The following is a 27373-nucleotide window of genomic DNA, read 5'->3' as shown; positions in this document are numbered from 1 at the left end:
GAACAAGTTCTCATTTGCAACTGTGACCTGGCCAAGATAAAGCATAGCAGTGTGAACAGACAACACAAAGTTACACATGGAGTAAGTAAACAATTAACAAGTCAATAACACAGTAGAAAAAAAAAGAAAAAAAAAGGGGAGTCTATATACATAATAAATACATCCTCAATCGATTTTAGAATAAGGCTGTAATGTAACAAAATGTGGACAAAGTGAAGGGGTCTGAATACTTTCTGAAATCACTGTTTGTCAGACGGTGTGGAAGGAAGGCCAGTAAAATCGTTAAAGACTCCAACCACCCAAGCCATAGACTATTCTCTCCTCTTCCACACGGCAAGCAGTACCAGTGGATCAAGTCTAACACCAACAGGCTCTTGAAAAGCTTTCTTCCCAGGCAATAAGACTGATAAATAGCTAACAAAATAGCTACACAGACTGAGTTAACCTTGCATCTTTATTGACCTTTTATTTTTACACTGTCTATATGCACACTTACAGGCCCTACACTCACTCCATCATCTGCTCACTCACACATAATATGTACTCTACACACACACACACACTCACATACAAGCTGCAGCTACTCTGTTCATCTTATATCCTTTTGCCTAGTCACCTTACATACATGTACATACCTTACATACATGTACATACTGTATCTACCCTCCATCACTCCATTATCCGGTGTAGGACGTCAATGTAAATAATAATTTGTTCTTAACTGACTTAACCTATTTAAAATATATATATACAGTGGGGCAAAAAAGTATTTAGTCAGCCACCAATTGTGCAAGTTCTCCCACTTAAAAAGATGAGAGAGGCCTGTAATCTTCATCATAGGTACACTTCAACTATGACAGACAAAATTAGAAGAAAAAAATTCAGAAAATCACATTGTAGGATTTTTAATGAATTTATTTGCAAATTATGGTGGAAAATAAGTATTTGGTCAATAAGAAAGGTTTCTCAATACTTTGTTATATACCCTTTGTTGGCAATGACAGAGGTCAAACGTTTTCTGTAAGTCTTCACAAGGTTTTCACACACTGTTGCTGGTATTTTGTCCCATTCATGCAGATCTCCTCTGGAGCAGTGATGTTTTGGGGCTGTTGCTGGGCAACACGGACTTTCAACTCCCTCCAAAGATTTTCTATGGGGTTGAGATCTGGAGACTGGCTAGGCCACTCCAGGACCTTGAAATGCTTCTTACGAAGCCACTCCTTCGTTGCCCGGGCGGTGTGTTTGGGATCATTGTCATGCTGAAAGACCCAGCCACGTTTCATCTTCAATGCCCTTGCTGATGGAAGGAGGTTTTCACTCAAAATCTCACGATACATGGCCCTATTCATTCTTTGCTTTACACGGATCAGTCGTCCTGGTCCCTTTGCAGAAAAACAGCCCCAAAGCATGTTTCCACCCCCATGCTTCACAGTAGGTATGGTATTATTTGGATGCAACTCAGCATTCTTTGTCCTCCAAACACAACGAGTTGAGTTTTTACCAAAAAGTTATATTTTGGTTTCATCTGACCATATGACATTCTCCCAATCTTCTTCTGGATCATCCAAATGCTCTCTAGCAAATTTCAGATGGGCCTGGACATGTACTGGCTTAAGCAGGGGGACACGTCTGGCACTGCAGGATTTGAGTCCCTGGCGGCGTAGTGTGTTACTGATGGTAGGCTTTGTTACTTTGGTCCCAGCTCTCTGCAGGTCATTCACCAGGTCCCCCCGTGTGGTTCTGGGATTTTTGCTCACCGTTCTTGTAATTATTTGGACCCCACGGGGTGAGATCTTGCATGGAGCCCCAGATCGAGGGAGATTATCAGTGGTCTTGTATGTCATCCATTTCCTAATAATTGCTCCCACAGTTGATTTCTTCAAACCAAGCTGCTTACCTATTGCAGATTCAGTCTTCCCAGCCTGGTGCAGGTCTACAATTTTGTTTCTGGTGTCCTTTGACAGCTCTTTGGTCTTGGCCATAGTGGAGTTTGGAGTGTGACTGTTTGAGGTTGTGGACAGGTGTTTTTTTATATTGATAACAAGTTCAAACAGGTGCCATTAATACGAGTAACGAGTGGAGGACAGAGGAGCCTCTTAACCTGTTGCATCTCTAGGGGCGCTATTTCATTTTTGGATAAAAAACGTTCCCGTTTTAAGCGCGATATTTTGTCACGAAAAGATGCTCGACTATGCATATTCTTGACAGTTTTGGAAAGAAAACACTCTGAAGTTTCAGAATCTGCAAAGATTTTGTCTGTAAGTGCCCCAGAACTCATTCTACAGGCGAAACCAAGATGAAACGTCAAACAGGAAATGAGCAGAATTTCTGAAGCTCTGTTTTCTAATGTCTCCTTATATGGCTGTGAATGCGACAGGAATAAGCTTAGACCTTCTGCCGTTTCCCCAAGATGTCGGCAGCATTGTTACGTATTTGTAGGCATATCATTGGAAGATTGACCATAAGAGACTACATTTTCCAAGTGTCCGCCTGGTGTCCTGCGTCGAAATTGGTGCGCAAAGCCAGGTGCAAGTATTTTTCCATTTGATTGAGAGGAGAAACCATGCTTCCACGAACGATATATCATCGAAGAGATATGTGAAAAACACCTTGAGGATTGATTCTAAACAACGTTTGCCATGTTTTCAGTCGATATTATGGAGTTAATTTGGAAAAAAGTTCGCGTTTTGAGGATTGAATTTTCGTTTTTTTTTGGTAGCCAAATGTGATGTACAAAACGGAGCTATTTCTAATACACAAAGAATATTTTTGGAAAAGCTGAGCATTTGCTATCTAACTGAGAGTCTCCAAATTGAAAACATCCGAAGTTCTTCAAAGGTAAATTATTTTATTTGAAGGCTTTTATGTTTTTGTTGAAATGTTGCGTGCTAGATGCTAACGCTAATGCTAACGCTAAATGCTACGCTAGCTAGCTACTTTTACACAAATGATTGTTTTCCTATGGTTGAGAAGCATATTTTGAAAATCTGAGATGACAGTGTTTTTTACAAAAGGCTAAGCTTGAGAGATGGCATATTTATTTCATTTCATTTGCGATTTTCATGAATAGTTAACGTTGCGTTATGGTAATGAGCTTGAGTCTGTATTCACGATCCCGGATCCGGGATTGGGAGATCAGAAAGGTTAAAGAAGAAGTTACAGGTCTGTGAGAGCCAGAAATCTTAAATAAATTCATAAAAAATCCTACAATGTGATTTTCTGGATTTTTCCCCCTCATTTTGTCTGTCATAGTTGAAGTGTACCTATGGTGAAAATTACAGGCCTCTCTCATCTTTTTAAGTGGGAGAACTTGCACAATTGGTGGCTGACTAAATACTTTTTTGCCCCACTGTATAGCGAAATCCCTGCTCCTTGTAAATCCCTGTAAATATGCTATTGTAACTTTACCATGTATATAGTATGCTTACTTAATTATTGTGTTCTTCATATTTATTATTTATTGTGTGTTTTACTAGTATTACATTATTATTGATTATTGCAAAATCCTTCTTTAACCTGTCTCCTCCCCGTTCATCTACACTGATTGAAGTGGATCATAGCTTTCACATGGATTCCCCAGGTCAAGAGCAGGTGTTCCTAATGTTTTTACTCAGTGTATTATGGAAGTAGTTTAGTGCCCAAAACAATTGGTTAAATATGGGTAAAAAATGTAATAATTTCTTACATTTTTAAAATAATCGCTCAGATATAGGACAGACACTTAAAAGTGTATGAATCTATTATTCAATGCGTTTATATGGGTTAATTCGTGGCCAAATTCAATGTTTCAAATACATGTTTTATATATTATTTTGATACCTAAATGGGTTCTAAAATTCTAAATAAAATAGCTCAATGATCCTTGGTATGACCATCTTAAAACAGTTATATGTTAGCAGGGTAGAACATCCCCCCCAGCTTAGACAATGATTAAAAAAGGTTCCATTCATGGTTCACCCAAACATGTGTAATTAATCTCCCAACTCACTTGAATTCTGCAGAATGGGAGTTTTCTGTTGGACTGAGCCTGTCCTCTTCAGTTTCTCCAGCAGGCAATCCATTCTCAACCACCCCTGCCTCCTCTAAGAAGGGGTCCTGTTCTGGTGGTGCCTCTGCCTCTCTCTCATCTTCATGGCCACCAGGAAGAGCCTGCGGCTGGCCATGCCCTGCAGTGTCATGGTGGCCACCACGCGTGGCAGCAGCATCTGAACTGTGGGGGATAAAGCAGTAAACGTCTGCAGGGGCCGGAGGGGCAGGCGGCTCAATAATCGGATCCCCCCGAAAGGGCTGCTGCCCCGGGGGCTGGGAGTTGGCTTCAGGGCTGCCAGAGGAGGACCTTCTAGGGAGGGAACTCTGATGGGTCTTCTCCCCCTCCTCCCCCTTATCTTCTTCCTCTCTGTCTGGTCGCCACCAGGCCTGCCCCCCGTCCAGAGCTCCATTGAGCCGGTCCATAACATCACGTAGGGGCTGGCCCACACTGTCCATGGAGGTGTCAGTCATCTCCGGAAGCCGCAGGAGACCCTCTGACTCATCCTCCTCCTGGCCTTCCTCATCCCCCATCCCTCTCCTTCTCCTCACTGTCTCCGCCCCTGAGCCCTGCGGCGGCCCCACAGAGGGGCTACAGGAGTCTCCATCCAGCCCCTCTCCCCCTCTCGCCTGGGTTCCATCTTCTACTTCCGCTTGCTCGGAGGCCGCTGTGTTCTGTTCACTGCTCACCGTGGAGTTGCTGGAGCCCTTCACGACATGGCGCTTCTTGGCTGGCTTCCTTCGTCTGGCCATCCTGGTGGAAAAAAAAGCAGTACGTCATAATAGTTAGTCCATGTGTACTCCTCCTAGGTCCATATGAATTCCTAACATTTCACAAGCCAAAAAGCTAGGTGACTTGCTGACCTGTATGAGTGTGCCAATAAATGAGGGCTTCGCTTGACCTGATAACCCCGATGTTTGTTGAGCTAAAATGAAGTTGGAACATGCCATTTGGATTCAATAACTCCAAGCTCTGTGTGTTGAGGCTGAGAAAAAGTGTGGGCAACATAAACCTGATAACCAGTTAGTGGCTAAGCAGCTAACTAGCCTAAATCTCATGTAGTTTTACCCATAGAGACTAATGTTAGGAGTGTGTGCTGTACCTGATAACCTCCAGCTCGTTGCTGGTGCTCTCCGTGTCGTCCACGGTGGTGGTGGTGTCGTGGGAGTGGCGGCTAGCAGTGTGGACGGGGGTGATGTCGGCCGAGGTGTTGTTGTCTGAGTCCTCGTTGAAGGGGTTGTGTCTGGTGGGGCTGCGGGGTGGGGAAGTTCCCCTCACTGGCATGATGGCAGCCCGGAGAATCACAGAGTCTTTGAAGACCGTCTGAGGGTCTGAGGCGCTGGAGCAAGGACAGATAACCGGGTCGGTGAGGTCACCCTCTGCGGCAGGACGGGAGAGGAACACACACAGTAAACAAAATAGCAGAACATTCACACATACAGTATGCTACAGATACTGTACACATTCTGGATCCAAATAATGAGAATGGATAATGGTGGTGCTTTGGCTGGGACAGGGATTAGGGCACGCAACCACACATTTCCCACAGGATGCACAGGACAAAGACAGGCAGGCAGAAAAAAAGACAATATTTTTGAGTGACAGGCATTGGTGAAACTATGTCAAATGAATGCAGTGACAGTTTATTTTATTTATCCGTTATTTTACCAGGTAAGTTGACTGAGAACACGCCATGTTCTCATTTGCAGCAACGACCTGGGGAATAGTTACAGGGGAGAGGAGGGGGATGAATGAGCCAATTGTAAACTGGGGATTATTAGGTGACCGTGATGGTTTGAGGGCCAGATTGGGAATTTAGCCAGGACACCGGGGTTAACACCCCTACTCTTACGATAAGTGCCATGGGATCTTTAATGACCTCAGAGAGTCAGGAAACCCCTTTAACGTCCCATCCGAAAGACGGCACCCTACACAGGGCAGTGTCCCCAATCACTGCCCTGGGGCATTGGGATATTTTTTTAGACCAGAGGAAAGAGTGCCTCCTACTGGCCCTCCAACACCACTTCCAGCAGCATCTGGTCTCCCATCCAGGAACTGACCAGGACCAACCCTGCTTAGCTTCAGAAGCAAGCCAGCAGTGGTATGCAGTGCTATAGTACATGCTACAGTTGGTGGCAAAAGCTTTGAAGGCAGAGTTGAACGTAGAACAAAGCCATGCAATCCAATGGTTCCAATGAGAAATAGAGGATATACCACATATATGCCGGCAGACACCAAACAGAGTGAGTACCAGCTACATCAGGCATTGCAGTTCTCTAGTATTATTCCACATCAATGCTGCGTAAGCTTCAAGGTCACGTCTTGTAAAATAAACGTTGAGTGGTTAATTAAAACATAATAGACAACATTAACAATTCACCAGTGCATAGAAATGTCTGCTTAGAAAATAACTTACCTGGCAATAAAATCGTATGAAATGTTGGCAATAGTGCCACATTTTCTTGCATAAAGGTGATTCAGTAGTGTCTTAAAAGATAAGTGTAAAAGCACAGCAACAGTGGATTTTAATATGCTTACGAATCCATCTAGCCTACTTCCCAATAAACTAAAGTGCATAAAACAGAAGCCCCTTCATTGGCTTCTCTACCATTTCCCTCTCAGCATTGATATTGCAATTGAGATACTCCAATTAAACCACTGACTACACAGAGGACCAGAATGCATTGAGCACACACTGGGATGGAGGACATGCATGATGCTGTGATCGGGGAGGAAGGGAGGAGAGGGGTAACCATGTCCCACCTTCCCAGTCTGCAGCTTGCTGCAACACGGGGAAGATGTCACCGAAATCATAATCTAAAAAGGAGGGATAAGACTCAACGTTAGAACTGGAAGGCCCGAGACAGAGGTAGAAAATGTGACATATGAGAGAAATATGATACACTTGATGAGAACAGTTACTGGTATGGATAGGCAGAGAAAACTACAAATGAATGGGGGCTCAACGGTTTATGGAAAGTGACAGGAGATAAAGCATTCACACCCTGGAGTTCATATACTGTGCCATGTGATCAATGAAGAGCACTTCAATGTGAGTGCTAAGCGACTATTTCTACATTAAAACACATGAGCCACAAGTGTCTTCCTGATCGATCCAACTTCAGCATCAATACTTCATTACTTGACAAACCAGCCTATGAATTAGACTAGTGACACCACATAAGACAGACGGGGAGAGACGGGGTGGAAAAAAGACAGAGGTGGAGAAGGAGAAAATGAAAGAGATGGATAGGTGGAGCCCGACCTTCGCTGGACGGGGCGATGGCGCTGTCGTCCCACTCCAGGTTGGTAGAGGTGAGGGAGGTGAAGGAGAGCAGAGAAAGGCTGTCAGAGCTGGGAAGGCGCTCCTCAAAGTCCAGCAGATTCTGGGGCTTGTAGTACTCCGGCATGTAGGGTGCCACATCCAAGTAAGGGACATCCTAACATCCAGAAAACAATTGGGGTTTGAGAGTGTTCTTGATGTTACATCACACATCCCCTTTTGACTGAACTATTTATAAGTTTTACACACAAACCAAATACTATGTTTAGATTATTTGGTTAAAGCCTGAACCGTTGGAAGTGTATTAATGTGAATTATAATGGTTGTAAAGCACTGTCTAATAACTGACCAACTCCAGATCAAAGCGAATGAACTCCAGTCCCGACACCAATGTGAGGAAGAGTGTGAGGTGATCATGGCTGCACACCAATGCATTTCTGGAAAGAGATTCAAAGCAGATGGTTTATGTACAATAAGGGTTATACGCATTAGTCATACAGACACACTTTCATACTCATCATATGCTGCTACTACTCAGTTCATCATTTTACTCTTATTAACTATCCTTATGCCTAGTCACTAAACCCTGCCTTTATGTAAACTCAACAACAACAAAAATCTCCCTTTTTCAGGAACGTCTTTCAAAGATAATCCAAACAACTTCACAGATCTTCATAGTAAAAGGTTTAAACACCGTTTCTCATGCGTGTTCAATGAACCATAAACAATTAATGAACATACACCTGTGGAAGAGTCATTAGGACACTAACAGCTTACAGAAGGTAGGCAATAAAGGTCACAGTTATGAAAACTTAGGACACTAAAGAGGCCTTTCTCCTGACTCTGAAAAACACCAAAAGAAAGATGCCCAGGGTCCCTGCTCATCTGCGTGAACGTGCCTTAGGCATGCTGCAAGGAGGCATGAGGACTGCAGATGTGGCCAGGGAAATTAATTGCAATGTCCGTACTGAGACTCCTAAGACAGCGCTACAGGGAGACAGGACCGACAGCTGATCGTCCTCGCAGTGGCAGACCACGTGTAACACATGCACAGGATCGATACATCCCAACATCACACCTGCAGGACAGGTACAGGATGGCAACAACTGCCCGAGTTACACCAGGAACGCACAATCCCTCCATCAGTGCTCAGACTGTCCGAAATAGGCTGAGAGAGGCTGGACTGAGGGCTTGTAGGCCTGTTGTAAGGCAGGTCCTCAACAGACATCACCAGCAACAATGTCGCCTATGGGCACAAACCCACCGTCCCTGGACCAGACAGGACTGGCAAAAAGTGCTCTTCACTGACGAGTCGCGGTTTTGTCTCACTAGGGGTGATGGTCTGATTTGTGTTTATCGTTGAAGGATTGAGCGTTACACCGAGGTCTGTACTTTGGAGCGGGATCAATTTGGAGGTGGAGGGTCCGTCATGGTCTGGGGCAGTGTCACAGCATCATCGGATTGAGCTTGTTGTCATTTCAGGCAATCTCAATGCTGTGCATTACAGGGAAGACATCCTCCTCCCTCATGTGGTACCCTTCCTGCAGGCTCATCCTGACATGGCCCTCCAGCATGACAATGCCACCAGCCATACTGCTTGTTCTGTGCGTGATTTCCTGCAAGACAGGAATGCCAGTGTTCTGCCATGGCCAGCGAAGAGCGCAGATCTCAATCTCATTGAGTACATCTGGGACCCGTTGGGTCAGAGGGTGAGGGCTAGGGCAATTCCCTGCAGAAATGTCCGGGAACTTGCAGGTGCCTTGGTGGAAGAGCAGGGTAACATCTCACAGCAAGAACTGGCAAATCCATGAGGAGGAGATGCACTGTAGTACTTAATGCACCTGGTGGCCACACCAGATACTGACTGTTACTTTTGATTTTGACCCCCCCCCTTGTTCGGGGACACATTATTCCATTTATGTTAGTCACATGTCTGTGGAACTTGTTCAGCTTATGTCTCAGTTGTTGAATCTTGTTATGTTCATACAACTATTTACACATGTTAAGTTTGCTGAAAATAAAACGCAGTTGGCAGTGAGAGGATGTTGCGACAAAGAGCTCACACTCTGGCTGAGTGTGAGCTCCGGCAAAGGTCATGAATTTTTTCTCTCTGTACATTCAAGACCAGTTGGAGACCATAAAGGGAGTCCTGCGGTAACTGAAAAGCAGTCTGGAGATCTTCAACAGCCTGAACCAGAGAAGGAGAACATTAATAAATGACTAGCATCTGCATATAGATGCAACTTCGGTTGCATCCCATTTCCCAAATGCTGTCACTTGCCACTGGCATAGCTGCAGCTTTGGTGATGTGCCCTGATCTAAAGCCAGACTGAACTGCTCTCAGTATGTTCCTTTCAATTAATATGTTTTTTAACTGTGTGTTCATCGGGGATTCAAAGACCTTGGCCAGGATATGGAGTTTAGAGATAGGATGATAGTTATTAGCATCTGAGGAATCTTGCTAATCTAAGCGGATTTCCAAATGCTGGGTATGGAATTGGTCAAGCGACTCAAGTTGACAATGTGAGCCACAGGTTCAGTAATAATACCAGCTGCTATCTTTTAGAGGTAGGAGGGATCCAGGTTGTCTGGACCTGCAAACTTTTTAGTGTCTCTTGCATGTAGAGCTTTACAGACCTTAGCATAAGAAACAGGCTCAAAATGTAAATGGTTCACAAGGGCATTTAATTTACAATAACAGAGCTTACATTAGAAGCCTGAGCCCCAACATTATCAAAAACGTACAGCATGCAGTTGAAGTTTACATACACTTAGGTTGGAGTCATTAAAACTCGCTTTCAACCAATCCACAAATTTCTTGTTATCAAACTATAGTTATGGCAAGTCACTAAGGACATCTACTTTGTGCACAACACAAGGAATTGTTTACAGACAGATTGTTTCACTTATAATTCACTGTATCCCAATTCCAGTGGGTCAGAGGTTTACATACACTAAGTTGACTGTGCCTTTAAACAGCTTGGAAAATTCCAGAAAATGATGTCATGGCTTTAGAAGCTTCTGATAGGCTAATTGACATCATTTGAGTCAATTGGAGGTGTACCAGTAGATGTATTTCAAGGCCTACTTTCAAACTCAGTGCCTCTTTGCTTGACATCATGGGAAAATCAAAAGAAATCAGCCAAGACCTCAGAAAAGAAATTGTAGACCTCAACAAGTCTGGTTCATCCCTTGGGAGCAATTTCCAAACGCCTGAAGGTACCACGTTCATCTGTACAAACAATAGTACACAAGTATAAGCTGTCATACTGCTCAGGAAGGAGACGTGTTCTGTGTCTGTTACGGATACAGGTACCCTGTGTCTGTGTGTATCCTGTGTTCTTTTCTCTCCTTCTCCCCTCACAGGTGAAAATCATCACTCCCCAATCAGTCACCAATCCAATCATCAATCAGAAGACACACCTCCTCCTGTTTCCTACCCTATCACAGTTCCTTTCCCTTGGTTTAAAAACCCCATCAGTTGTTTACTCTAGAGCTCAATCTCTCTGTAAATGCCATGTCTGTAGGTCTCTGTGTTTTACTCTCTTTGTGTCTTAACCTCTCTTTTGTTTGAGCACCTCCATAGCACTTTCATCACCTGTGAGTATTGTTTTGGTTATGGTGTTTGTTTGCAGGTGGGAAAAGGGGAAACCAAGACAAGTCGCCCATGGGCATACACTACCCGTAGGTAGACTTTGTTAAATACACTAGTTAGAACTGGGCGGACCACCCACTGTATTTTTGGTTAGTTAGTTAGCTGTTGTTAAAGTAGGCTAGTCTAGCTTAGGGGTGTTTTTGAATACTTATGGTTTCTTTCCTTGGGTCCAGCTTAGCCCCTTTTCCTGCTCCCCCATTACCGTGTTTACACAAATAAACCTGGAGTTTGACGGTAGATTTCAGTTGTCGTAGTTATTTCGTTCTCACTTTTACTTTGTCACTATTATAATTTGCATGAGTTATGTTACGGGTCTCATTACCATCCCCCCCTAGACTGTCGGGCCAAAAGGGATTCGTAACAGTCTCCAAGAGATGAACGTACTTTGGTGCGAAAAGTGCATATCAATCTCAGAACAGCAAAGGACCTTGTGAAGATCCTGGAGGAAATAGCGTACAAAAGGTACAAAAGTGTCTATATCCACAGTAAAACGAGTCCTATATTGACATAACCCGAAAGGCCGCTCAGCAAGGAAGAAGCCACTGCTCCAAAACCGCCATAAAAAAGCCAGACTACGGTTTGCAATTGTACATGGGGACAAAGATCGTACTTTTTGGAGAAATGTCCTCCGGTCTGATGAAACAAAAATAGAACTGTTTGGCCATAATGACCATCGTTATGTTTGATGGGAAAAAGGGGATGCTTGCAAGCCGACGAACACCATCCCAACAGTGAAGCACGGGGGTAGCAGCATCATGTTGTGGGGGTGCTTTGCTGCAGGAGGGACTGGTGCACTTCACAAAATAGACAGCATCATGAGGGGAAATTATGTGGCTATATTGAAGTATCTCAAGACGTCAGTCAGGAAGTTAAAGCTTGGTCACAAATGGGTCTTCCAAATGGACAATGACCCCAAGCATACTTCCAATGTTGTGGCAAAATGGCTTAAGGACAACCAAGTCAAGGTATGGGAGTGGCCATCAAAGCCCTGACCTCAATCCTATAGAAAATTTGTGGTCAGAACTGAAAAAGCGTGTGAGAGCAAAGAGGCCTTACTAACCTGTCTCAGTTACACCAGCTATGTCAGGAGGAACGGGCGAAAATAGACCCAACCTATTGTGGGAAGCTTGTTGAAGGCTACCCGAAACGTTTGACCCAAGTTAAACAATTTAAAGGCAATGCTACCAAATACTAATTGAGTGTATGTAATCTTCTGACCCACTGGGAATGTGATGAAAGAAATAAAAGCTGAAATAATTTGCTACTATTATTCTGACATTTCACATTCTTAAAATAAAGTGGTGATCCTAACTGATCTAAGACAGGCAATTTATACAAGGATTAAATGTCAGGAATTGAGAAACACTGAGTTTAAATGTATTTGGCTAAGGTGTATGTAACTTCAACTGTACATGAAGTGCTTGTTAAAAACCCCTACAATATGGGCTTTATCCTTCACTTTATTAGAATCCATCATTAATTGGTCAGGAAGGCCAGAGGAATCATTAGAACCTGACATTGATTTAAAATCCAATTTTATTTGTCACATGCATCTTACAGTGAAATGCTTACTTTCAAGCCCTTAACCAACAACGCAGTTTAAATAAAAATAAAAAGTAACAAATAATTAAAGAGCAGCAGTAAAATAACAATAGCGGGGGTACCAGTACAGAGTCAATGTGCGGGGGGCACCGGTTAGTCAAGGTAATTGAGTTTAATATGTACATGTAGGTAGAGTTAATAAAGTGACTATGCATAGATAATAACAAAGTAGCAGCAGCGTAAAAGCGGGGGGGGGGGGGGGTGCTAATAGTCTGGGTAGCGATTTGATTAGATGTTCAGGAGTCTTATGGCTTGGTGGTAGAAGCTGTTTAGAAGCCTCTTGGACCTAGACTTGGCGCTCAGGTACCGCTTGCTGTGCAGTAGCAGAGAGAATAGTCTATGACTTGGGTGGCTGGAGTCTGACAAATTTTTAGGGCCTCCCTCTGACAACGCCTAGTATAGAGGTCCTGGGTGGCAGGAAGCTTGGCCGCAGTCATGTACTGGGCTGCATGTACTACCCTCTGCCTTGCGGTCGGAGGCCGACCAGTTGCCATACCAGGCAGTGATGCAACCAGTCACGATGCTATCGATGGTGCAGCTGTAAAACCTTTTGAGGATCTGAGGACCATTGCCAAATCTTTTCAGTCTCCTAAAGGGGGAATAGGTTTCGTTGTGTCCTCTTCACGACTTGTCTTTGTGTGTTTGGACCATGTTAGTTTGTTGGTGATGTGGATGCCAAGGAACTTGAAGCTGTCAACCTGCTCAACTACAGCCCCGTTGATGAGAATGAGAGCGTGTTCAGTCCTCCTTTTCCTGTAGTCCACAATCATCTCCTTTATCTTGATTGAGGGAGAGGTTGTTGTCCTTGTACCACACAGTCAGGTCTCTGACCTCCTCCCTATAGGCTGTCTCGTTGTTGATCAAGCCTACCACCGTTGTGTCATCGGCAAACTTAATGATGGTGTTGGAGTCGTGCCTGGCCGTGCAGTCATGAGTGAACAGGGACTACAGGAGGGGGCTGAGCACGCACGCCTGAAGGGCCCCCGTGTTGAGGATCAGCGTGACAGATGTGTTGTTACCTACCCTTACCACCTAGGGGCGGCACGTCAGGAAGTCCAGGATCCAGTTGCAGTCAGAGGTGTTTAATCCCAGTGTCCATAGCTTAGTGATCAGCTTTGAAGGCACTATAGTGTTGAACGCTGAGCTGTAGTCAATGAATAGCATTCTCACATCGGTGTTCCTTTTGTCCAGGCGGGAAAGGGCAGTGTGGAGTGCAATAGAGATTGTATCATCTGTGGATCTGTTGGGGTAGTATGTAAACTGAGTGGGTCTAGGGTTTCTGTGATAATGGTGTTGATGTGAGCCATGACCAACCTTTCAAAGTACTTCATGGCTACAGATGTGAGTGCTATGGGTCAGTGGTCATTTAGGCAGGTTACCTTTGTGATCTTGGGCACAGGGACTATGGTGGTCTGCTTGAAACTGGTTGGTATTACAGACAGGGAGAGGTTGAAAATGTCATTGAAGACACTTGCCAGTTGGTCAGTGCATGCTTGCAGTACACGTCCTGGTAATCCGTCTGGCCCGGTGAATGTTGACCTGTTTAAAAAGGTCTTACATCAGCTGCGGAGAGCAGTTTTTCAGTTACCTGAAAACCCTTCCACTGATTCTAAATGTATTCAAAGTGACATGCTTATCACAGATGGAAAGACATGTATAGAAATAGTCCCAGGCAGTGTCAACATCGGGAATCAGACATGTCAATATTAAATGGTACAGATCATGTCAGAACGCTTGCTCATAAAACTGTCTAAAATATATTTTAAAAATATAACAGGGTTTGGCTTTGGTCATGTATTTCTAATACAAGCAATTGGACAATGATCATTGACATCATTACAGAATATCCCAGTCGATCCGGTACTGGTACTCCCTGTATTTGCATGTACAGTGCATTCGGAAAGTATTCAGACCCCTTCCCTTTTTCCACATTGTTACGTTACAGCCATACTCTAAATTAATTTTTTTAAACTCCAACCTACACACAATACCTCCATAATTAGTGATTTACATAAATATTAAGAAACTGTGACGGAACATTTTATCTTGTGCTTTTCTAATAACTAGTTTCTGTGTTCATGTAAGTGACCGATTGAACAAATCCTCACTCTCATTATCTGCAATTCAGCAGTACACCCAGACCCTTGCTTTGAGAACAAAATATCTACATTTCAAGGTCTCAGCTTCAAGAGAAGAAGTGTTGAGGTATTGGTCTGTCACATGAATGAACCAGTATTGGTCGGTCACATGAATGAAGCAAACGTTAATGATGAATTAATTATGAATGAAGAACAAGCTAAAATCATACCTATAACTTGTTCGCAGAATAAAAGAACTAACGGGACTGCCCCGGTAGAGCTCCTGACAGATGTTCACTATGGTGCATCAAGTTTGCTGGAACCTCGCCAGTTAACTGTTAATCAACAATGATTCATTAAACACTGACGTCGAGTGTCCCATGTGTAGAATTTCCACGACAATCCTTGCTATGAGACTCAAAATTTAACTCCGGTGCATCCTGTTTCAATTGATAATCCTTGAAATGTTTCTACAACTTCATTGGAGTTCACCTGTGATAAATTCTATCGATTGGACATGATTTGGGAAGGAACACACACGTCAATATAAGGTCCCACAGTTGACAGTGCATGCCAGAGCAAAAACCAAGGTAGTAGTGGAGGCATCATGCTGTGGGGATGTTTTTCAGTGGCAAGGACTGGGATACTGGTCAGCATCGAGGCAAAGATGAACGGAGCAAAGTAGAGAGATCCATGATGAAAACCTGCTCCAGAGCGCTCAGAACCTCAGACGGGGGGCAAAGGTTTACCTTCCAAAAGGACAACAACCCTAAGCACACAACCAAGAAAACACGAGTTGCTTCAGGACAAGTCTCTGAATGTCCTTGAGTGACCCAGCCAGAGCCCGGACTTGAACCTGATCCAACATCTCTGGAGAGCCCTGAACATAACTGTGCAGTAACGCTCCCCATCCAAACTGACAGTGCTTGAGAGGATCTGCAGAGAATGGGAGAATCTCCCCAAATACAGGTGTGCCAAGCTTGTAGCGTACCCATACCCAAGAAGAATCGAGGCTGTAATCGCTGCCAAAGGTGCTTCAACAAAGTACTGAGTAACGGGTCTGAATACTTATGTAAATGTGAGGGGGGGGGGTTGTGTAGATTGATGGGGGGAAGAAAAAAAAAAATCAATTTTAGAATAAGGCTGGTAACGTCAAGGGGCCTGAATTCTGCACTCACTGTATGTATGTATGTATGTACAGTGGGGCAAAAAAGTATTTAGTCAGCCACCAATTGTGCAAATTCTCCCACTTACAAAGATGACGCTTGTAATTTTGATCATAGGTACACTTCAACTATGACAGACAAAAAGAGGGGGAAAAATTCCAGAAAATCATATTGTAGGATTTTTAATGAATTTATTTGCAAATTATGGTGGAAAATAAGTATTTGGTCATCTACAAACAAGCAAGATTTCTGGCTCTCACAGACCTGTAACTTCTTCTTTAAGAGGCTCCTCTATCCTCCACTCGTTACCTGTATTAATGGCACCTGTTTGAACTTGTTATCAGTATAAAAGACACCTGTCCACAACCTCAAACAATCACACTCCAAACTCCACTATGGCCAAGACCAAAGAGCTGTCAAAGGACACCAGAAACAAAATTGTAGACCTGCACCAGGCTGGGAAGACTGAATCTGCAATAGGTAAGCAGCTTGGTTTGAAGAAATCAACTGTGGGAGCAATTATTAGGAAATGGAAGACATACAAGACCACTGATAATCTCCCTCGATCTGGGGCTCCACGCAAGATCTCACCCCATGGGGTCAAAATGATCACAAGAACGATGAGCAAAAATCCCAGAACCACACAGGGGGAGCTAGTGAATGACCTGCAGAGAGCTGGGACCAAAGTAACAAAGCCTACCATCAGTAACACACTACACCGCCAGGGACTCAAATCCTGCAGTGCCAGACATGCCCCCCCTGCTTACGCCAGTACATGTCCAGGCCCATCTGAAGTTTGCTAGAGAGCATTTGGATGATCCAGAAGAAGCTAGGGAGAATGTCATATGGTCAGATGAAACCAAAATATAACTTTTTGGTAAAAACTCAACTCGTCGTGTTTAGAGGACAAAGAATGCTGAGTTGCATTCAAAGAACACCATATCTACTGTGAAGCATGGGGGTGGAAACATCATGCTTTGGGGCTGTTTTTCTGCAAAGGGACCAGGACGACTGATCCGTGTAAAGGAAAGAATGAATGGGGCCATGTATCGTGAGATTTTGAGTGAAAACCTCCTTCCTACAGCAAGGGCATTGAAGATGAAACGTGGCTGGGTCTTTCAGCATGACAATGATCCCAAACACACCGCCCGGGCAACGAAGGAGTGGCTTCGTAAGAAGCATTTCAAGGTCCTGGAGTGGCCTAGCCAGTCTCCAGATCTCAACCCCATAGAAAATCTTTGGAGGGAGTTGAAAGTCAGTGTTGCCCAGCAACAGCCCCAAAACATCACTGCTCTAGAGGAGATCTGCATGGAGGAATGGGCCAGCAACAGTGTGTGAAAACCTTGTGAAGACTTACAGAAAACGTTTGACCTCTGTCATTGCCAACAAAGGGCATATAACAAAGTATTGAGATAAACTTTTGTTATTGACCAAATACTTATTTTCCACCATAATTTGCAAATAAATTCATAGTTGAAGTGTACCTATGATAAATTACAGGCCTCATCTTTTTAAGTGGGATAACTTTCACAATTGGTGGCTGACTAAATACTTTTTTGCCCCACTGTATGTGTGTGTATGTGTGTGTGTGTATGCATATCTTAAATATTTTATTTTCTTAATCCTTGTGTTACTATTTTTATTATCTTTTGATTCTGCATAGTTGGGACAGGCTCGTAGGCAAGCATTTTATAGTAAAGTCTACACCCGTTGTATTCGGTGCATGTGACAAAATTATATTTGATTTTAGTCTAAATGCATAATTTAGGGCTCTTTGGGTCAGAACACTCACTTGAAGTAATACTTCTGCAGCAATCCTTGGTTCTCTTGGAAGAGACGGAGATAGCTTTCTAAGGAGCTCTCACTCAGTGCTAGGTATAGCCAGGCACGACCTGCATAGAAAATAAATATAAACAAGGGACAAACATGGGCATATGTAGGTCATATTTACTAGTACCATGTATTATTTATTTCCTGCCTGAACTTGCAAATAAGTAGGCCTGCAAAGAAACTTCTGTAAAAAGAGAAACATATGTGCAAACACCAATGGTAATTACTGTAATCCTGACCTCAAATAACAACATCATGCTACATTTCTGGCATGTGGCACAAGAGGAACTTACAATTAGCAAACCACTGGCTTACATATGTCATTCATTTTATCACAGTAAATGTAGGTGTATGAATTGATTGACAGAAATGGCATGTATGTATTAACTGCTGTGAAACGTTTGTTTCTCAAGTTGCCCACAAGACTGACCATGAATGTGGATGTGTGCGTAAGAAAGCAGTAAAAATGGTGTTCTTACTTCGCCCAAGGTTGGTTGCTATGTGCTGGAGCTCGTCTACCTGCCGGACCACTTCCCTGCGGGTGAAGTGTAGAACCAGTACCCAGTAACCTGAGGAGATATCCTGCAGCCTGCAATGCACAGACTATGAGAATTGAACTGAGTTAGGATGTATTAAAGTACTGAGCAGATTTGGCTCAGTCTTCTTACCCATAGAGTAGAGCATGGTCAAGGTGCTCGCACAGTCGCTGTAGGACCCGGTCGTGATTCCGGATGGCTGGAGTTTCATCCTCACAGGCAGCAAAGTAACTCTGCAACTGCAGTCAGAGCACAAAACATATGGAGCTGACAAGAGTACTAGGCCCACAGCCAAACTAGAAATATAGGGATATCTTCTTCATGAGATGTTGAGAGGAGTCCCTCAGTGCCAGATATCTGCAAGCATGGAGCCTGAAATTGGATAATTGCTACTGTACATCTGATCCACTAAATGGTATTACTTTGACTGACTTAAAAGCATTAATCAGACTTTTGTTCATAACCCCTGAAAAGACTAGTTTAACAGGACTGACTGAATATAAAGGAATGTGGGATCTTAAATTCCAGTCACCTGATGACAATCATGTGACTGGGAACAGGAACAAACTGAATATAAACTGGAGAGGACTTGAAAATCATACCAGGCAAGGTCTATTAAAGCACTGTCAGTCTGGCACAGTGCAAATACTTTGGAAGGATGGGACTGAACGTTAACTGTACAGGTGTATGCAAAGGATGAACATCAACAAACATTCAACCAGGGTTTAGCTTAATTGATTAAGTAACCCAGAAGTCAAATTGAATGTGGTCACAGTATGCGTAACTATGCCTATATTAAGCAAGCATATTGAAATGTGTTTGGAAAATAAGCAACAAAAGTTATTTTGGCCTTCAAAAATAGACCTAGCTAACCGAGGGTTGTTGAATTGGCCGTGACTCAGAATTTTAGAAGCAAGAAAGTGTTTGTTTACATGACAGCATTAGCGAATACAACACAGTGTCAGCTAAGTTAGCAAGACAAAACACCCATGACATTACAAACGTAATCCATGTGTTTAACGTTAGCTAAACAATCTTCAAAGACCTCACAGATAGTCAGCAACTGTTTTCTACGATGAGTCAGGCCCACCTAGCAGGCAAGCAGGGTAATACTGGTGTTTACCGTCTTCAAATAAGTTAGCTGATCTTGCTAACGGTATGTGTATAGACTTGTTATCAGTCTTACCTTCTTGACAGACGAAGAAATGTTTTCCAATATTCGGTCCTTGACTTTGAGTTGATCCATCACTGACTGGTCTCCTTGGCTGCCTGCAGCTGTCAGCTGATTTCCAGGGGTCTCAATGTGGTCTGCTGTCGATGTTCTCAAAGCTAGCCAGCCATATATTTTCAACACTGATAATTGGCTAGCGAAGCGAACAACATATCAAACAAAGAGCTGGCTAGGTAATGTAACAACTAGCATAAGACAACATGGCCATGGCTAATAACGTTGACTGGCAACGTCGTCCTCCCTCATACTAGTCCTCCTACTAAGGTTCGAGTGTCTAACGTCGTTAGTCAACCGAACTGGCCAGCACGTTAGTTGGCGTCAGCGCTAGTAGGGAGTAAATATCCTGCTGTCGTAGCCGGTAACTTTTACTTTTTGTAGTTAGCCGGCACTCAACTTGTTTAAACTTATGTTGTAGTTCAACTTTATGATGTAAAATGTAGAAACCATGACCAAGTTTTAACAAACTCGATGTTTAGTCCGGAGGAATATATTCAAGACAATGCTAACCCAGGCTCTAAAGCCAGAGGTGCAACATCGCGAGGCTTCCGGCAACGCTTGCGAAACAGAGCAAGCAGAACAGACCGGGGTTTCCGATTTAACAATTCAATTCCAGAAGTGAAAGGGCATTCTATAGTTAATTTTCTAGAAATGTCAATACACAACCTAGATTCGAGCCCACGTCTTAAGTAATTGAACTTGTTGTTACTCCAACCTCGTGAAATTGACGTTTTCCTTTGTCAAAAATTACTTTATATCGAAGGAGTGCCTTTAAGTCGACGTCCAGCACGTGCGCATTCCGGCGCGAGACCATCATTAGAGCCGAAGAAGTGTTTCTGCGCATGAGCTTAGCTAGCCAACGTCGCCATGACATGGCCTAGAAGCGTGATCGGGTATCTCCATTTGGGAAGCAATTTCTGCCCATCTTCATACTGTACTGTCTATGGTTAAATTTAGCAGCTTGCCATTTGAAGTTATAGAATTGACTGATAAGTCACCAAATGCCTGTCAACGAGCTCGTGACCCACGAACATCACCTCCAACAAATGTGGGTAACTGATTTTTTTTTGCTGTAGTTTGTCTTTTAAAAAAAACGACATGTTCTCTACCCTATCCAGCTCAATGATTTATATATACACACAATTGATCACAATTAAGACTTCAACAGAGTGGAATGTCAACATTTTATTGTAGTTTAAGGATTTATGTAACGTTTGTTGCAAACATGTTAGTGTTTCTATTGGCAAGACTATTTGATCAGACAAAACAAAAATATTCAGTGCATGTACTGCATCAAAATGTTTTTATCCTCATACAAGGGGGTGGGAAAAACATACATTCATGGGATTTTTCCAAACAAGTGTTCCATCTGTTATTGAGATCGTGAAGCAACCATATCCAATTGCTGACTGAATTCAGAGATGTGCACAGATAATTTGAGTGATTATTTTACACAAGTGTATTATTTTCAGAATGACAAAAAATCTCAGCCACAGCTGAATTAGTTTGCCTGCAAAGCCCTCATTAAATTCCCCCACAACCAATAGAGAAGCAACATGTTCAATTCTCACCAACTCTTCTTGCAGACTCTGCCAGATGATTTAAGCAACCAAGAACCTTCACCCCAATAAGGCAAATTCTTAATCTACCACCCCTCCCTCCTAATTTAATAAGCTTTTCTCGAAACGTTTCATCTCCCTAGTCTGATTTTTCCTTTTCTTTCATGTGAAGGAAGACTATGCTGAAGACAAAGAGTCCTCCCATCATGGAGAAGACACTGGCGTAATAAGGGAACGCTGAGGGGATGAAGCGCTCATACTGCGTGTGCTGCAGAGGACGCACAGAAACCTATGGGAGAGGACATGTATACATTAGCAATTGAGTACTATACTTTGTTTGCTTATAGTGTGACACGTACAATGAATTAGCTGGTGTAGCCCTTGATATACTCAAGAGCCTTCCATTTCAAAACATGACAGTTCCCTCACCTGGGTAGAGGAGTACAGGTGTGTGTAGCCTAGCCTGTTGTAGTCCACCTTGAACTGGAACACTCCATACACGTCAGGCAACTTGAACTGGACGCTGTATTTATCTCCTATTCAGGTAAATATAATTATTTGATTGACATCAAACTGTTCAATCAATTTCCACAATGTAAATAATCATGAAAATAAAGAGTAATCTCTGAAATGTTCATACCATTTTTCTTGAGGTAGGTCCTGACGAAGGGGTCGATTCTCACAAACTCCAACTGGATGTCTTCCCCATCAAAGGGAATCCAGCTGCCCTCGGACAGCATCTCAATTACAACGCTGTACTCCTGTGTCGGAGGAAAAGGACAGAAACAACATAATGGCCACAGTTCATGGAGTAAAAAAACAAAAATATTCATGCCTTTTTTCATCCACATTAGCTAAATTGGCATATTTTCACATTTTAATGTTTTGTTAAATAAGAAAAATAACTAAATACTGTCATAATGGACAGCAAAAATGTCTTACCACGAGATGTTGATGGATTAAATAGTGACTCACCACAAGGTCTGTGATGGTGTAAGCTGCAGGAGGGGTGCTCTCCCCCACAGGATGATGTGTAACGGCTCCCACCCGGAGTACACCGGCTTCCTTGAACACCCATCGGGACAGAGCCTCGGCTAATTCCATGTTCCCAGTCTGAGCGTACCTACAAGAGATCCAAGACTGGAATTAAAACACAGTTATTCCATTTCTTAAAATATAAAAGGTGATTATTGAACAATGAAAATCAGGATAAAAGTAGGGCAGGCAACTACAGAGCAGATGATGAAAAGCATTATGAGAGAGGGTTACCTCTGGGAGCCAGGTGTGGCCTTCTGAACAGCGGCGTTGAAGAAGGCGTCGCTGAAAAAGTGCAGTGAGCCACTGAATACCACTCGGGCGTTATTCCTGGCCTGGAGCCCAGCGATCAAAAGAGTGTTCTTTCCAACAGCATGGGGGTACTGTCCAGAAAGGAGAGCGTAGTGTCAACCAAAATATAAAGTTTCAGTTATAAACACCTTACACACATAAGTTAGTCAAATTTCAAAGGAGAATGTTTGATAAGGAAGGAAACAGTGTTGGTATTACCTGAGAGATGGGTCGGTCAGGGAAGTAGGAGTAGGAGGTGGAGGAGCCAGTCAGAATGTCCAGGACCAGGGGGTTATCTGGGTCTGCCACCATGCTGGAAGAAGGGGAGAGGACAACAATCCTTTACCATATAAAAATATGTCCATAGGGGTATAACAACATAATACCAGTGTAGTAACTCCCTTGTTTAGAACTGACAATACTTGTTCTCAACTGTAATGGTAGACTCACCCAACACCCTTGAAGAGGATGGGTTTGTCACTGGGGTTCCCGACAATAGTGGGAGCCTTCAGAAGATTGTCTGGATCAGCAACAATCAGGGTATGCTAGGGGAAGGAATAGGGGGGAAGTTTACCTCTTATGATTCACTTCATTCGCCTACCTCAAGTGCTCTGCAATTTTAATGGTCACTCAATACCCATTTCACACCTTTTCTTGAGACTTAACTTGGGAATTCTCCATTATTAGACAGAAGTGCATTGACACATGCCCCTGTAAGCAATTGCAAAACCTAATGCTAAAAGGTTTACATTAGAATGTTCTTTATTCTGCTTACCTCACCAGGGTCTGACACATCGTAATGGTGATGATCAATGACAGCAGTCTTCTCCTCATCAAACTCAATTCCACATTCACTGCCTATCTCTCTCAGAGGGTCACCTAGGACAAAGGAGATTACAGGAGAATGGCATTAGTTACTGTGAAACATTCTGACCAAACAGACTCAGTGTGCGCATGTTTTGTCTATCCCCATCAGACGTGCTCATGACACGCAGGTTTAAATACCAAACCAACTGTAAATGAACTATATTCATTATTGGACAGGTCGAAACATTCATGGATATTTAGCAAGCTTGCTGTTGCTAGCTAATTTGTCCTGGGAGATAAACATTGGATTGTTATTTTACTTGAAATGCACATGGTCCTTTTTTTCTTTGTAAAATTTTGACCCATTTTGAGTCACAAAATCATGTGTTCTCTACTCTGACAATTAATCCATAGATAAAAGGGGAACCCTAGTTAGTTTTAAAGTTAGTTTTATTTAATTAATCTTCCCTCCTTCATTCTTATTCTTCTGTGGATTCTATATGGCAGTTGGCAACCAACTTTAAGGTGCATTACCACCACCAACTGGACTGGCGTGTGGATCTTGTTCATCTTTCAATCAACCACGTGGGTTAGTATGCTCCTAAAAACCAATGAGTAGATGGGAGAGGCAGGACTTGCAGCGGGTCAAGCGTCTAAAATGGAACCAAGTTTGTTGATGTTTGGATGAAATGATTAAATAACCTGTGTACATTTATTTTGCAACATCTTGGTTAGTTTGGTCAGCACGTACATGTTGTAGAAACAACATCTGTGGTTTTTACACAAGTAAGAATAATATATTTTTCACTTACCAATATCAGAGCTTGCAGCAACCAGGACATTGCCTCCACCATCGATGAAGGAAGTGATTGTCTCAACACTGATGTTGCCACCAAAGTCTTAATAGGATAAAAGTTGCATTAAATATTTAGTACTCTGTTTGTTGTAACAAAAATGATTTGATGCAAGATAAGAAATGTCAAAAATTAGAACTGCAATATTAGGTAACTAACCTTCCACGGATGGGGAGAAGATGATGAGGTGGTCATAGAGAAATTGGCCATATTTGATCAGGGAAAGAGAAGGATCATCTGCAGTCTTGAATGAAAGGTCAAAGCCACGATCTGCAAAGAGGGACATAGAACTACATCAGCCTGGTGGAAATTGATTTGGAAATAAGTCCGCTAAGTTACTTTGTTTTAAACCATTTTGATGCCCAGGGTGGGTTAACACAGCATTTCTAGTGTATAAAAACAACACACACTTATGCATAATGTTGGGATAAACATCATGTAACAAACAGTACATGCGCAGTAGGGACTGAAAGAATGTGTATGAAGTAGTAGTACAATCACAGTGCAAAAGCTAACATTCTCAGGTGCCCCGGGCCTTCTTTTTTTTACCCAAATCAATGCCACATGCCCCAGTAGTGACACCTATTCCTATCCTATAGGTTGCGTTGGCAACCTAGCTAGCAACGATTAGCTAACAAGCTAACGTTAGTGGAGTTACGAGCGCTAACTAAGATAACGTTAGCTTACTAACGGAACGAAAACAAATTAATGAAAACAAATCTTCGTTATGGATAAAAAAGAAACGTATAATTGTAACTAGCTAGCTAACAAATGCCTGAGAAAAGAACATGTATTCCTTCCACCTGCCAGACTGCGGAAGAAGATTGCATGGGTATCTCTGATGTTGAGGTTGTCCAACAAAACGAGCGTCTTTCCGTCAGCCAATGCCATGTGCATCATGGACGATATCATCAAGAATAAAATAAAATTGTTTCCCAACAATCTGGATTTTGTCTGACCCATGCTTACAGTGCGTTTTTTTAACAACAAAGTAGAACTGCACCAATTAATTTGCTTGTCTGAGGTCCACTTCGCCATTTTGGAGAAGAAGTCGACGTCAGCGTTCTTCTTCTTCTTTTTAAAATGTGTACTGGCTGATCGCAACCAACTGAGAGGCGCATACACTGCCATCTACTACACTGGAGTGTGTGAGGCCCTATTAATCTTTTTGTTGTATCTAGCCCTGTGTTTCCGCCTACTGTTTTTGAGCGTGAATTCGTTCCACTTTGTGACACAAAAGGGAGGGGAAAAATGTCCCTACCATCTAACCCTACACCCATTAAACCTATCCTATCTGATACGATAGTTCAACACACCTTGTAACTCCTCTGCAGTAAAATCTCATACACCCAAGTACTTCTCTGCAGCTGCCACCACAACATCTATTTTCTGTGATTTACGTTTCCATTTCTGCAGTACAGTTGATATCCATGGCTATGAATGTTAAGGAGCCAACCTTACCGAAACACATTTCATTCCTATCACTCTCTGTTGGCCTCAGCCTACTCACAGAGAGCTTCTCAGGATCCCTTACACTGGACCCCTTTTCCTCTGCTACTCTCTTCACTGCCTCAGCATACAACACCTTCTGAACTACTCTGATCCTGGCAACCTCAACCTACCTTTTTCTCACCAGACACTTCTGATCTCCAGAACCATGGGCACCCTTACAGTTAACACACACAGCTTTTCCCACCAAAACTACACATTCCTTTGTCTCATGCCCTCCTGCACACTTCTCACATCTAAGAATCTCCCTCCTACACACGGTTGCAACATTACAATAAGCTTGGCACCTAAAGAACCATAATGGCTTCAGAATAAAAACTCTCACGGGATAAGTGACATCCCAACTTGACTTTGTCGGGTAAAGACTCTGCATCAAAACAGAGCAGGACAGACAGTGTCTTCTCTGCTTCACCACACTCTCCACCGGGTCTGCGTCACACCAAACGGCAGGCGTTGCAGACACCACGAATCTTCCAAATTCAGTTGGTCCTCCTCAACACTTAACATCACTCCAATTGTCATTCCTTTCAATTGCGCCCGTATAGCAGAGCAAGTCACAGGTCTTGTCCTGGGACACCTGCTCCTTCAGGATGGAAGACACAAAAAATATATTCACAAATCCACTTTAAGTTACTTTCACTGATTCAACAGTCCCCAACCTCTTCTTCACCCATCCTGATACCACAAATAGATCAGCCAGAAGGCAAGGATCAATTCTCTCCAATGTTGTTTCAATCCTAAAAAACAATCTCCTACCAAAGCAATGGTTACCTGCAGATTGACTTGGTGAATGCTTGACCGCCTCGTACTGTCATTTGTCTTCCTGACTATGTTCCCGATGTCTCTATCTAGGGGGTAAAACCTCCTCTGAACATTTCAAGATACAAAGATGGAGATGTGTCTGACTTCAATCACTTTCCTAGCACCAGCCAATGCACATTTTTCAATATGCATCTCTATCTCTATTACTGGCTAACGGATCTGAGCTGCCTATAAAAGCAAGCACACATTGTCTCTTTGATTAGATAATTGCACAACAGATCTATGTAAACAGAACAGATCTCTAAGTCAGTCCTAAAAGTAAATTATGTTGACCTGATTGCTCCTGATCTCTCCCACCACAAGATGGTTATTGTGCTACTCAATCTCAGGAAAGCGTGCAACATATTGTTGGCCCCATGTTTCATGAGCTGAAATAAAAGATCCCAGAAATGTTCCATAAGCTCAAATTTGTTAACATCCCTGTTGGTGAGCATTTCTCCTTTGCCAACCTGACAGTTGTGGTATATCAAGAATCTGATTAAACAGCATGATCACTACACAGGTGCACCTTGTGCTGGGGACAGTAAAAGCCTCTCTAAAATAAGCCATTTTGTCACACAACACAATGCCACAGATGTCTCAAGTTTTGAGGGAGCGTGCAATTGGCATACTGACTGCAACGTTGCTTTAGAGAATTTCTCAGTATATCGAACCAGCCTCACAACCCCAGACCACGTGTAACCACGCCTACCAAGGACCTCCACATCTGGTTTCTTCACCTGCGGGATTGTCTGAGACCAGCCACCTGGACAGCTGATAAAACTGTGGGTTTGCATAACCAAAGAATCTCTACACAAACTGTCAGAAACCATCTCATGGAAGCTCATCTGCGTGCTCCTCGTCCTCACCAGGGTCTTGACCTGACTGCAGTTCGTCGTCGTAACCAACTTCACTGGGAAAATGCTCAACTTCGATGGCCACTGGCACGTTGGAAAAGTGTGCTCTTCACGGATGAATCCCGGTTTCAACTGTACCGGGCAGATGGCAGACAGTGTATGGCGTCCTGTGAGCTTGATGTCAACATTGTGAACAGAGCGCCCCATGGTAGCAGTGGGGTTATGGTATGGGCAGGCATAAGCTACTAAGAAGGA

The 27373-nt window shown here is 43.1% G+C and overlaps 2 protein-coding genes across 3 annotated transcripts in view; both read right to left on the bottom strand.

Annotated features, from left to right (window-relative positions):
* The window catches only part of LOC139416584 (pleckstrin homology domain-containing family M member 2-like), a 53378-nt gene extending 33355 nt beyond the window's left edge, over nucleotides 1–20023 (bottom strand). For both annotated transcript variants that reach the window (XM_071165420.1, XM_071165421.1), the window contains exons 1-9: nucleotides 19364–20023; nucleotides 18310–18416; nucleotides 18121–18230; nucleotides 17604–17703; nucleotides 7660–7747; nucleotides 7293–7467; nucleotides 6791–6844; nucleotides 5130–5406; nucleotides 3989–4780 (exon numbers count right to left, since the gene is read on the bottom strand). In XM_071165420.1, the coding sequence (XP_071021521.1) occupies nucleotides 3989–4780; nucleotides 5130–5406; nucleotides 6791–6844; nucleotides 7293–7467; nucleotides 7660–7747; nucleotides 17604–17703; nucleotides 18121–18230; nucleotides 18310–18416; nucleotides 19364–19423 (1763 nt within the window). In that variant the 5' untranslated portion in view covers nucleotides 19424–20023. The remainder of the gene's footprint in view (nucleotides 1–3988; nucleotides 4781–5129; nucleotides 5407–6790; nucleotides 6845–7292; nucleotides 7468–7659; nucleotides 7748–17603; nucleotides 17704–18120; nucleotides 18231–18309; nucleotides 18417–19363) is intronic.
* A 554-nt stretch (nucleotides 20024–20577) lies between these two features.
* LOC139416583 (dolichyl-diphosphooligosaccharide--protein glycosyltransferase 48 kDa subunit-like) lies at nucleotides 20578–25037 on the bottom strand. Its single transcript, XM_071165419.1, has 11 exons — nucleotides 24755–25037; nucleotides 24111–24221; nucleotides 23910–23996; nucleotides 23066–23169; nucleotides 22741–22835; nucleotides 22510–22603; nucleotides 22234–22382; nucleotides 21940–22087; nucleotides 21605–21725; nucleotides 21394–21500; nucleotides 20578–21253 (listed from the first exon to the last, which is right to left on the bottom strand). Exons 1-11 carry the CDS (start codon nucleotides 24987–24989, stop codon nucleotides 21104–21106), a joined length of 1401 nt encoding a protein of 466 aa, XP_071021520.1. The 5' UTR covers nucleotides 24990–25037; the 3' UTR covers nucleotides 20578–21103.
* Between the last annotated feature and the right edge of the window lie 2336 nt (nucleotides 25038–27373).

Source organism: Oncorhynchus clarkii, chromosome 9, assembly GCF_045791955.1.
Source record: "Oncorhynchus clarkii lewisi isolate Uvic-CL-2024 chromosome 9, UVic_Ocla_1.0, whole genome shotgun sequence".
Taxonomy (NCBI): domain Eukaryota; kingdom Metazoa; phylum Chordata; class Actinopteri; order Salmoniformes; family Salmonidae; genus Oncorhynchus; species Oncorhynchus clarkii.
Note: the sequence above shows the minus strand (reverse complement) of the source record. Positions and strands in the feature narration are given on the sequence as shown.

Bases quoted from the DNA above. Each gene is read 5' to 3' on its own strand.
- LOC139416583 (XM_071165419.1), bottom strand. From the start codon at position 24,989: ATGGCGAAGTGGACCTCAGACAAGCAAATTAATTGGTGCAGTTCTACT. The intron at 23,170-23,909 runs GTAAGTGAAAAA...CCTTTGTCCTAG, and splicing joins TGCTGCAAGCTCTGATATTG to GTGACCCTCTGAGAGAGATA. The intron at 21,254-21,393 runs GTGAGGGAACTG...CCTCTCCCATAG, and splicing joins ACCTGTACTCCTCTACCCAG to GTTTCTGTGCGTCCTCTGCA.